The 13,068-nt window shown below is 42.4% G+C and overlaps 1 protein-coding gene across 3 annotated transcripts in view; it reads left to right on the top strand.

Annotated features, from left to right (window-relative positions):
• The window catches only part of grm7 (glutamate metabotropic receptor 7), a 402,008-nt gene extending 389,911 nt beyond the window's left edge, over positions 1-12,097 (top strand). For all 3 annotated transcript variants that reach the window (XM_071336892.1, XM_071336890.1, XM_071336891.1), the window contains one exon: positions 10,621-12,097. In XM_071336892.1, coding sequence (XP_071192993.1) covers positions 10,621-10,670 — 50 coding nt within the window. In that variant the 3' untranslated portion in view covers positions 10,671-12,097. The remainder of the gene's footprint in view (positions 1-10,620) is intronic.
• Positions 12,098-13,068: the final 971 nt, after the last annotated feature.

Below are 13,068 nucleotides of genomic sequence, written 5' to 3'. Positions count from 1 at the left end.
ATGCTGTTTTTCCTTTTCCACTCTGCGGTCCAACTTATCCCAAACCATCTCAATTGGGTTGAGGTCGATGATTAGGCAGGCCAGATCATCTGATGTTGCACTCCATCACTCTCCTTATTGGTCAAATAGCCTTAACACAGGCTGGAGGTGTGTTGGGTCATTGTCCTGTTCATTAACAGATGATAGTCCCACTAAGCACAAACCAGATCGGATTGCGTATCGCTGCAGAATACTGTGGTGGCCATCCTGGTTAAGTGTGCCTTGAATTCTAAATAAATCACTGACAGTGTCACGAGCAAAGCACCCCCACACATCACCCCTCCTCCTCCATGCTTCACAGTGGGAACAACACAAGCGGAGATCATCTTTTCACCTACTCTGCATCTCACAAAGACACAGTGGTTGTAACCAAAAGTGTCACATTTTGACTTATCAGACCAAAGGGACATATTTCCACCGGTCTAATGTCCATTGCTCGTGTTTCTTCCTTAACCACTTGTTCCTCCATGACTAGGGTCATACAACATGCATCAACAGTCAATACTAGAGTCATCACTCTTAGCATGACTACATATGTTACTGTTAGCATAGGTTACATATGGTTACATACAGTGGCACGAAAAAGTATGTGAAACCCTTTGGAATTATTTCTGCATAAAATAGTCATACAATTTGATCTGGTCTTCATCTTAGACATAACAATAGAAAAACAAAGTGTGTTTAAACTAATAACACACAAAATCTAGTTTTTTTTTTGTCTATATTTAATACATAATTCACAGTGTAGGTTGGAAAAAGTATGTGAACCCCTAGGCTACTGACTTTTCCAAAATATAATTGGAGTCAGGAGTCAGCTAACCTGGAGTCCAAACAATGAGATGAGACTGGAGATGTTGATTAGAGCTGCCTTGCCCTATAAAAAACACTCACAAAATTTGAGTTTGCTAATCGCAAGAGGCATTGCCTGATGTGAACCATGCCTCGAACAAAAGAGATCTCAGAAGACCTAAGATTAAGAATTATTGACTTGCAAAAATATCTCTAAAAGCCTTGATGTTCATCAGTCCACGGTAAGACAAATTGTCTATAAATGGAGAAATTTCAGCACTGTTGCTACCCTCCCTAGGAATGGCCATCTTGCAAAGATGACTGCAAGAGCAGATTGCCAAATTAGGTTATAAGAATCGTAGAGTGTCAGCTGAAGACTTACAGAAATCTCTGGAACATGCTAACATCTCTGTTGACGAGTCTACGATACGTGAAAAACACTAAACAAGAATGGTGTACATGACAGAAGAAGCCACTGCTGTCCAAAAAAAACATTGCTGCATGTCTGAAGTTTGCAAAAGAGCACCTGGATGTTCCACAGCACTTCTGGCAAAATATTCTGTGGACAGATTCAACTAAAATTGAGTTGTTTGGAAGGAACACTCAACACTATGTGTGGAGAAAAAATGGGCACAGCACACCAACCTCTAAACCTCTTCCCCACTGTAAACTATGGTGGAGGGAGCATCATGGTTTGGGGCTGCTTTGCTGCCTCAGGCCCTGGACAGCTTGCTATCATCGACGGAAAAATTCATTCCCAAGTTTATCAAGACATTTTGCAGGGGAATGTAAGGCTTTCTGTCCGCCAATTGAAGCTCAACAGATGTTGAGTGATGCAACAGGACAACGACCCAAAACACAGAAGTAAATCAACAGCTGAATGGCTTCAACAAAAGTAAATGCGCCTTCTGGAGTGGCCCAGTCTGAATCCTGACCTCAACACGATTTAAAATGCTGTAGCATGACCTCGAGAGCGGATCACACCAGACATACTAAGAATATTGCTGAACTGAAACAGTTTTGTGAAAATGAATGGTCCAAAATTCCTCCTGACCATTGTGCAGGTCTGATCTGCAACTACAGAAAATGTTTGGTTGAGGTTATTGCTACCAAAGGAGGGTCAACCAGTTATTAAATCCAAGGGTTCACATACGTTTTCCACCCTACACTGTGAATGTTTACACGGTGTGTTCAATAAAGACATGAAAATGTATAATTGTTTGTGTGTTATTAGTTTAAGTGGACTGTGTTTGTCTATTGTTGTGACTTAGATGAAGATCTGATAACATTTTATGACCAATTTATGCAGAAATCCAGGTAATTCCAAAGGGTTCACATACTTTTATTTGCCACTGTATGTTACTATTAGCATAGATTACATATCATGGCTACGTATGTGACTATTAGCATTGTTAGGTGCTTATTTTTCAGAGTAAATAACCCACGGACACTAGAGAAGCTTTAACTTCTCTGGGATATGTGGGACGCTAAAGTCCCACTTGGCCAAAAGCCAGAAAAAATGCAGCGCGCCAAATTCAAATATATTACTATAAAAATCAATCTTTCATGAAATCACACATGAAAGACACCAAATTAAAGCTACACATGTTGTGAATCCAGCCAACATGTCTGATTTCAAAAAGGATTTACGGCGAAAGCAAACCAAACGATTATGTTAGCTCAGTACATAGCCACAGAAAAACACAGTCATTTTCCCAGCCAAAGATAGGAGTCACAAAAAGCAGAAATATAGATAAAATGAATCACTAACCTTTGATGATCTTCATCAGATGACACTAATATGACATCATGTTACACAATACATGTATGTTTTGTTCGATAATGTGCATATTTATATCCAAAAAGCTTAGTTTACATTGGCGCCATGTTCAGAAATGCCTCCAAAATATCCGGAGAAATTGCAGATAGCCACATCTAATAACAGAAATACTCATCATACACTTTGATGAAAGATAAATGTTTTACATAGAATTAAAGATACACTTGTTCTTAATGCAACCGCTGTGTCAGGTTTAAAAAAAACTTTACGGAAAAAGCACACCATGCAATAATCTGAGACGGCGCTCAGATATAACAACATTTCTCCGCCATGTTGGAGTCAACAGAAATACGAAATTACATCATAAATATTCCCTTACCTTTGATGATCTATATCAGAATGCACTCCCGGGAATCCTAGTTCCACAATAAATTGTTGTTTTGTTCGATAATGTCCATTACTTATGTCCAAGTAGCTACTTTTGCTAGCATGTTTAGTACACATGTCTAAACGCTCGCGCAGATCCAGGCGAACGTCGGACGGAAACTTCAAAAAGTTATATTACAGGTCGAAAAAACTTGTCAAACTAAGTAGAGAATCAATCTTCAGGATGTTGTTATCATAAATATTAAATAACGTTCCAACCGGAGAATTCCTTTGTGTCTCTAGAAGTAATGGAAAGCAAGACGATATCATTTGGAATGCGCGTGACCAAGAACTCGTGACCAAGAACTGGCACTCTGCCAGACCACTGACTGAAACACCTCCCATCCGGCCCCACCTCACAGTAGAGGCTTCATTCAACGTTCTACAGACTGTTGACATCCAGTGGAAGGCGTAGGAAGTGCAAACAAATCCATATCTTACTGGGATTTGAATAGGCGATGAGTTGAAAATCCATCAGCCTCAGAATTCTCACTTCCTGTTTGGATTTCTTCTCAGGTTTTTGCCTGCCATATGAGTTCTGTTATACTCACAGATATCATTCAAACAGTTTTAGAAACTTCAGAGAGTTTTATATCCAATAGTAATAATAATATGCAAATATTAGCATCTGGGACAGAGTAGGAGGCAGTTCACTCTGGACACGCTATTCATCCAAAAGTGAAAATGCTGCCCCCTATCACAAAGAAGTTAAACAAGTTTAATTATTCCCAAAGGTTCTGTACAGCTGTAATTCAGACAACCCAACACTTCTCCCATCCATATATTTATATCCCACTTAAGACACTCCTCCTTCTCTCCAATCCTTCCTATGGTTTAAGAGGAAAAGAATAACAAGATACCAAACCCTTATTACTCCCTTCAGGTGACCTGTTCTCACCTCCAGACCTCAACCCCTCCTTCACCTAATTCACAGATGTCCATCTGTCTTTCCTGTATCAACACGGTGCTCTGCTCCCGTCCCCCAACACATTCCAACACATTCCACAGCTATCTGTCTTTCTACAGAGACCCAGTCTCTTGTACTACTATGCGTCTAATCTATCATGTCTTAAATATCTCAATGTTGAAAATGTCAAATCCAACAGCATAGATTACGTATCATGGTTACATACAGTATATTACTAGTAGCATGGGTTACACATCATGTGGCCTGTCCCTGTCCCTGTCCTTTCCAGGTTGGGTCGTCAATTCCAGTCACACAGCTTGCGTGCCAAATGGTACCATGTCCCCTACATTGTGCACAACCTTTGACCAGGATCCATAAGGTAGCCACAAAAGTAGTGCACTATAAAGCAAATAGGGTGCCATTTGGGACACTGACTAGAGAAAACGCAGCAGTCTGCCATCTCTCCTGCCTCGTCCTCCGTCATGTCTCCCCATAGAGCACTGAACCATCTGGTCCCAGGCATCCCTCATCCCTCTGCTCCTCTCTCTCTTTCTCTCTCTCTCTTTCTCTCTCTGTCTTTCTCTCTCTCTCTCTGTCTTTTTCTGTGTCTCTCTGTTTATTCCTGTCTCTCCTCTCTCTCTCTCTCTCTCTCTCTCCACTCTCTCTCTCTCTCTCTCTCACACTCTATCTCACTCTCTCTATCACACTCCATCTCTGTGCAGCTGTCTCTCTCTTTCATTGTGTCTTGGTCTTTGCTACTCTCGTTGCCCTGGAACCTGACATGAATGGCATGATACCCTATATTCCCCATCAATTCTACTGATTTGGTTAATATATAATTTTGGAAAAAAAGCTATTGCCACTCAACTAGCCTTGTGGTTAAAGTGAGATTGGAAGGTTGGGAGTCCACGGCCTAGTCACACCAAAAATGGGACCGGATGCGTCTCTGCTTGGCACTCACCATTGATGATATACTGAAGAATGGGGATAAGGGCCTGGGATAGACTAGTGTCCTGTCCAGGGGGTGTACTGTACATCAAGCTGCCTCACTACAGAAACAGGAGATAGACTAGTGTCCTGTCCAGGGGGTGTACTGTACATCAAGCTGGCTCACTACAGAAACAGGAGATAGACTAGTGTCCTGTCCAGGGGGTGTACTGTACATCAAGCTGGCTCACTACAGAAACAGGAGATAGACTAGTGTCCTGTCCAGGGGGTGTACTGTACATCAAGCTGCCTCACTACAGAAACAGGAGATAGACTAGTGTCCTGTCCAGGGGGTGTACTGTACATCAAGCTGGCTCACTACAGAAACAGGAGATAGACTAGTGTCCTGTCCAGGGGGTGTCCTGGTACATCAAGCAGCCTCACTACAGAAACAGGAGATAGACTAGTGTCCTGTCCAGGGGGTGTACTGTACATCAAGCTGACTCACTACAGAAACAGGAGATAGACTAGCGTCCTGTCCAGGGGGTGTACTGTACATCAAGCTGCCTCACTACAGAAACAGGAGATAGACTAGTGTCCTGTCCAGGGGGTGTACTGTACATCAAGCTGCTTCACTACAGAAACAGGAGATAGACTAGCGTCCTGTCCAGGGGGTGTACTGTACATCAAGCTGCCTCATTACAGAAACAGGAGATAGACTAGCGTCCTGTCCAGGGGGTGTACTGTACATCAAGCTGCCTCATTACAGAAAAAGGAGATAGACTAGCGTCCTGTCCAGAGGGTGTACTGTACATCAAGCTGCCTCATTACAGAAACAGGAGATAGACTAGCGTCCTGTCCAGGGGGTGTACTGTACATCAAGCTGCCTCATTACAGAAAAAGGAGATAGACTAGCGTCCTGTCCAGGGGGTGTACTGTACATCAAGCTGCCTCATTACAGAAACAGGAGATAGACTAGCGTCCTGTCCAGGGGGTGTACTGTACATCAAGCTGCCTCATTACAGAAACAGGAGATAGACTAGTGGTCCTTTCCAGGGGGTGTACTGTACATCAAGCTGCCTCATTACAGAAACAGGAGATAGACTAGTGTCCTGTCCAGGGGGTGTACTGTACATCAAGCTGCCTCATTACAGAAACAGGAGATAGACTAGTGTCCTGTTCATTGGGTGTACTGTACATCAAGCTGCTTCACTACAGAAACAGGAGATAGACTAGTGTCCTGTTCATTGGGTGTACTGTACATCAAGCTGCCTCATTACAGAAACAGGAGATAGACTAGTGTCCTGTTCATTGGGTGTACTGTACATCAAGCTGCTTCACTACAGAAACAGGAGATAGACTAGTGTCCTGTTCATTGGGTGTACTTATACATCAAGCTGCCTCATTACAGAAACAGGAGATAGACTAGCGTCCTGTCCAGGGGGTGTACTGTACATCAAGCTGGCTCACTACAGAAACAGGAGATAGACTAGCGTCCTGTCCAGGGGGTGTACTGTACATCAAGCTGGCTCACTACAGAAACAGGAGATAGACTAGTGTCCTGTCCAGGGGGTGTACTTATACATCAAGCTTTTCTTATTTAAGATGACACATTTGTTTACATCTCTGTTAGTGAACATTTCTTATTAGCCAAGATAATCCATCCACCTGACAGGTGTGGCATATCAAGAAGCTGATTGAACAGAATTATCATTACACAGGAGCACCTTGTGCTGTGGACAATAAACGGCCACTCTAAAATGTGCAGTTTTGTCAAACAACATGATGAACTTTAACTTAGTAAAATCGTTGAAATTGTTGCATGTTGCGTTTATATTTTTTGTTCAGTATAGTGTAACAGCTTAATTATTTTATTAAAAAAATTAAATATGCTATTTGATTTGTTGAAGAATATATGATAATAAATAAAGTAATCTGTCATTTGATATACAGTACACGAGGGGGGATAATACATACCATTTGGAGAGAGGGAGGGGAGAGAGTGAGTGTGTGAAGGAGCGGGAGAAACGGTGAAGGAGAGAGAGAGACAGTGAAGGAGAGGGAGAGACGGTGAAGGAGAGAGAGAGACGGTGAAGGAGAGGGAGAGGGTGAAGGAGAGGGAGAGGGTGAAGGAGAGGGAGAGGGTGAAGGAGAGAGAGCGGGTGAAGGAGAGGGAGAGGGTGAAGGAGAGGGAGAGGGTGAAGGAGAGGGAGAGGGTGAAGGAGAGGGAGAGGGAGAGGGTGAAGGAGAGAGAGCGGGTGAAGGAGAGGGAGAGGGTGAAGGAGCGGGAGAGACGGTGAAGGAGAGGGTGAAGGAGAGGGAGATGGTGAAGGAGCGGGAGAGGGTGAAGGAGAGGGAGAGGGTGAAGGAGAGGGAGAGACGGTGAAGGAGAGCGAGAGGGTGAAGGTGCGGGAGAGTGTGAAGGAGAGGGAGAGGGTGAAGGAGAGAGAGCGGGTGAAGGAGAGGGTGAAGGAGAGGGAGAGACGGTGAAGGAGAGAGAGAGACGGTGAAGGAGAGGGTGAAGGAGCGGGAGAGGGTGAAGGAGAGGGAGAGGGTGAAGGAGAGGGAGAGGGTGAAGGAGAGGGAGAGGGTGAAGGAGAGGGAGAGGGTGAAGGAGAGGGTGAAGGAGAGGGTGAAGGAGAGAGAGAGGGTGAAGGAGAGGGAGAGGGAGAGGGTGAAGGAGAGGGAGAGGGTGAAGGAGAGAGAGCAGGTGAAGGAGAGGGAGAGGGTGAAGGAGAGAGAGAGGGTGAAGGAGAGAGAGAAGGAAAGCGGGAGAGGTTGAATGAGCAAAAGATGGTAAAGGAGAAGGAGAGAGAGTGAAGGAGTGAGGGAGAGGGTGAGAGAGGACAGAAGAGTTTTTATAATAGAGGAAGTCTAGGGATTACAGTCCCTGTAATTGTTTTCCACTGTATGTCCGTAGATGGAATAAGATAAGAAGAGGCAAGGTCTCTATCATATTTCCCTCTATATACTGTAGAATTCCCCTAATCTACCCCTGGATGAACACTGGGAGACTAAGCCCCATTTAGCAACATCAAATCGTATTAAAAATTCGTATTAAAAATAAGACGTTCATATACACCCCAGGAAGATTATGACACTTCAGAAAAAGTGAGCACTATGGTCGTTTTCATAAATTCATATAATGTTTGGAAATCACGTATATTAAGGGCATTTGTAAACTTTTTATAGCAATGTAAGTGGGGGAAAGCGGACATGCGTTATGGACAACTAATAGACACCGCAGTAAATAAAACATTATAAAAACATTTGTCTCGTCCAGGACCGTAGTCTACGGAGACCGGCGCACCATAGCCAATCAGAGCTACAGTAGGCGTGGAAAAGATGACGTCAACAGACACGGCAGCTCTGCTTCTAGCTCCTAAGCAACTTTGCAGTATATATTTTTTGGGTGTGTGTGTGTTATTTCTTACGTTATTAGCCCAGAATGTTTTTTTGTGTTGTTACATACAGCCGGGAATAACTTTTGGATTTCAGAGCAGCGTTAGCTCTCTCCAGACAATTTGTTTCCACCACGGAGTCCAATGGCGGCGAGCTTTACATCACTCCAGTCCACGCTTGGCATTGCGCATGGTGATCTTAGGATTGTGTGCAGCTGCTCGGGCATGGAATCTAATTTCCCGATGAACAGTTCTTGTGCTGACGTTGCTTCCAGAGGCAGTTTGGAACTCGATAGTGGGTGCTGCAACCGAGGACAGGCGATTTTTACACTTCAGCACCTGAAGTGACTGTCCCATTCTGTGAGCTTGTGTGGCCTACCACTTTAGCTGAGCCGTTGTTGCTCCTAGACTTTTCCACTTCATAATAATAGCACTTACAGTTGACCGGGGCAGCTCTTGCAGGGCAGAAATTTCATGAACTGACTTGTTGGAAAGGTGGCATCCAATGATGGTGCCAGGTTGTATGTCACTGAGCTCCTTCAGTAAGTACATTCTACTACCAATGTTTGTCTATGGAGATTGCAAGGCCGGGTGCTCGGTTTTATACACCTGTCAGCAACGGGTGTGGCTGAAATAGATTTTGTTTAATAAATTTTGTTTAATACTGTATATAGTGTATGTATAGGGACTTCCCTATACATACACTATATACAGTATTAAACAAAAGTAAGTGGACAACCTTTCAAATTAGTGGATTCTATTTCAGCCACACCCGTTGCTGACAGGTGTATAAAATCGAGCACCCAGCCTTGCAATACCTTAAGGATGTATAAACCTAGGAGAGAGGTCTCCATTTAGAAATGTAATGGGGCCATTTGGAGACTTGACAAATGACACCCTATTACCTATAAAGTACACTACATTGATCAGGGCTCTGGTCAAAAGTAGTGCACTGTGTAGGGAATAGGGTGCACCCTTAGGGCTCTGGTCAAAAGTAGTGCACTGTGTAGGGAATAGGGCGCACCCTTAGGGCTCTGTTCAAAAGTAGTGCACTGTGTAGGGAATAGGGTGCCATTTGGGATGCCGACAACAACTGTGAAGATTCATGATATGGAGCAACGTTGCATCGCACTACGGTTATTGCCACCACTCCAAATGAGGTCAGGGCCCGTATCCACAAAGCACCTCAGAGTAGGAGCGCTAATCTAGGATCTGTTCATAGAATGTTATTCATTATGAACTGAAAGGCTAAATTGGTCCTGGATCTGCACTCCTGCTCTGAGACTCTTTGTAGATACGGGCCCAGGGCGCAGTGGTTAGTCATAAGGGCTTTCTTTCATATCATTAAATCACTGTCGAATATACAGAATTAGAATAGGCCCTACAGGTGTTAGATCTTAATTTGACAAGTTTCGTCGCAGGAGAAAAAATAATCCTTCAGCAGGTGGATTTGCTAGTTTTTTTTTTTTTTTTAAGTCAAAATTCTGTACGAGAAATTTGTAGGCTATAGTTTAAGTGTGCTAACTAGTGAGAGAATAAGAACTGCATGTCTTTGTTGAATTTGAATTTATGCAAATCACAAGGCTCTTTTGAATTTATTGAGAAAATTCTCTGCAACAACAGAATGATAAATTAAAATATGACATCCGTGTGCCTGACTTTCTGGACATTTAATTTTGAGGTGTTAGGAGTATACCGTTATTGACAAATGCCCAGTGGAATATACTGTGTATGTTCTTAAAATGAGGTTTACAATTGTAAATACATTTTCATCAAAGTGTAATGATGTACATAATGCTATCAATCAGTTTTGGGATCCGTGATTAACTTAACCAGGTGTGTTAGTACTGGGCTGGTGAAAAAACCTGCACTCTCTGTAGGTCGTCAGGACTGAAGAACACGGATCTATGCTAAAGCATTATAGTGTGTATATTATATATTGTATATTATATATTATATATGTATATTATATATTATATATATTATATTATATTATTATACAACCTCAACCCTGAGATCAAAAGATGTCTCCCGCTATTGTTCTGTCAACGCTGTCCCTGCAGTTATAACTGTTCCAGCATGTACCACTTACCTGCTACTGTTGTGCATTTATCTTGTGTACATATACACTTTGTACCTCACCCTCATCCTTGACTTTAACAATGTGTGTTTTTTTTCAACAAATAAAACACACACTCGCAAAAAAAAAGAGTCAGTATGTTCTGCATGTCAGATCACGACGACTTCCTCATAACCCCACTATGCTACACTCCTACAAAAGAAAACTGAAAAATCCTGAACCATTATATGTGAAAAAAAACCATATTTTTGTTGTCATTTTTCCTCTCCAGGTCCGGCAGCAAAGAAGAAATATGTGAGTTACAATGACCTCGTGATCTAAGAGCCGTCACCAGAGAGAGACATGATGGATGGAGATGCTTGGTCTCCTGCCCCGTTGGCAACGAAAGAAAAAGGATGTTTATGTTCATGCTGCTCTATTGCCCACTCACACCCCGGAACCCTCACACCAATGGAACCCCCGGAACTCCGGAACAGGACAGGGACAATGGGTGGGTTCTGGGTTCTAGAGCTTTCCATTCACCCAGAAGATTCTGTGTGGCAAACTGATGTTTTAACATGGTTACGATGGAATGGAAAAGACCAAAAAGAGACATACTATGGGTGTAAAAACGTCAAGAAAAAATGTTGCGATGGGCAAAAAACATCTAGAAAATCATTTGTTTTCGCAAAATGATTGCAAAGAAAAAAAGAAGCACAGACCCTCCTTGCTGGCTCTACAACCCCCCTGTGCTCCTCCGGGTTAGGGTGGTCATCTCTGCCGACCCCTCAGAGATGGTCCCCCACTCCCTAGAGATGTGTCTCTACAGGTACACTGGCTGCAGCAGGAGGACTAAATGTACTTGTACCTGCCTGTACCTTCAATGGAGGCTGTTTCTTGTCTTTTAATGTCCTTCCAAAATGCAAGTTTTCCAAAATTCCTGTCAAAAAAAGTGTGTGGTTCTATTGGCCTATCTGTTACATTTGTTGTTAAATTTTTAATATCAAACTTTTTTTTGTTGCTTGTCTGTTTTTTCCTTCCTTGCTTCTTGGACGCACATTCAATTAAAGCCATATTCTTGTCTTTGAGATGTTAAGTATTTGTTCATGTTTTTTGGTGGGGGGGGGTGGTTGTATGTGGGCTCACAAGAAAGAGGTACAGTGCTTGCTTTTCCCTTCCCGTATGTGTGTGTTTCTACAGACATGTTTTTAGTATGTTGTAAGGGTACAGTATTGACCAACAACTGTGTTTTTAAATTGACTAAAAGAGAGCTCCAGTCCAGGCTTTATTGTCTTGATATATGAACAACTCCAACGGTTTTCAGATTTAACAAGGTATATGTCCCCGTGTAGAGGTTGTCAATGCATGTCAGCTATGTTTGATGTTAAGATTAAGTCACTAACTGGAGATTTCACCACACATGTGATCCACTAGCTCTGAATGGCATACAATATCAACTTCTTTTATTTATTTTTTTAACATTTTCTCACTGAATGCAGAATATGGCTTTCATTCGTCTTAGAGTTTTCTTAATGACCCGCAACTATGAAAAATTATCAGTAAAAAAATACATGAATATATATATTTAAAAAGGAAACAATCAAAAAAAGAAAAAAAAAAGGCATGTGTGTTTTATACTGTTTGTACTAAGTATATTTATGTTGCCCTTGCTGCTTATGGGCCAATATTGTGGGAGATAAAATGTACGTTTGGCCACTCATGCAAATATTATGTGGTTTTGTCCAAGAATGTATCAACATGAAATAAGACCAGCTGGTTGTTTTTATTTTTTATATTTCCTGAAAAAAGGGTTAAAGTAATTTTATTTCTTTGAGGGTGGGGGTAAACTGTTTCCACTACACCACTGAACTACATACTATTAGGGGGGAGTCAAATGTTTCCACTACACCACTGAACTACATACTATTAGGGGGGAGTAAACTGTTTCCACTACACCACTGAACTACATACTATTAGGGGGGAGTCAAATGTTTCCACTACACCACTGAACTACATACTATTAGGGGGGAGTAAACTGTTTCCACTACACCACTGAACTACATACTATTAGGGGGGAGTAAACTGTTTCCACTACACCACTGAACTACATACTATTAGGGGGGAGTAAACTGTTTCCACTACACCACTGAACTACATACTATTAGGGGGGAGTAAACTGTTTCCACCACACCACTGAACTACATACTATTAGGGGGGAGTAAACTGTTTCCACTACACCACTGAACTACATACTATTAGGGGGGAGTAAACTGTTTCCACTACACCACTGAACTACATACTATTAGGGGGGAGTCAAATGTTTCCACTACACCACTGAACTACATACTATTAGGGGGGAGTAAACTGTTTCCACTACACCACTGAACTACATACTATTAGGGGGGAGTCAAATGTTTCCACTACACCACTGAACTACATACTATTAGGGGGGAGTAAACTGTTTCCACTACACCACTGAACTACATACTATTAGGGGGGAGTAAACTGTTTCCACTACACCACTGAACTACATACTATTAGGGGGGAGTAAACTGTTTCCACTACACCACTGAACTACATACTATTAGGGGGGAGTAAACTGTTTCCACCACACCACTGAACTACATACTATTAGGGGGGAGTAAACTGTTTCCACTACACCACTGAACTACATACTATTAGGGGGGAGTAAACTGTTTCCACTACACCACTGACCTACATACTATTAGGGGGGAGTAAA

The sequence above is a fragment of the Salvelinus alpinus genome, chromosome 12 (assembly GCF_045679555.1).
Source record: "Salvelinus alpinus chromosome 12, SLU_Salpinus.1, whole genome shotgun sequence".
NCBI lineage: Eukaryota > Metazoa > Chordata > Actinopteri > Salmoniformes > Salmonidae > Salvelinus > Salvelinus alpinus.
This window is presented reverse-complemented; position numbering and strand designations above follow the sequence as displayed.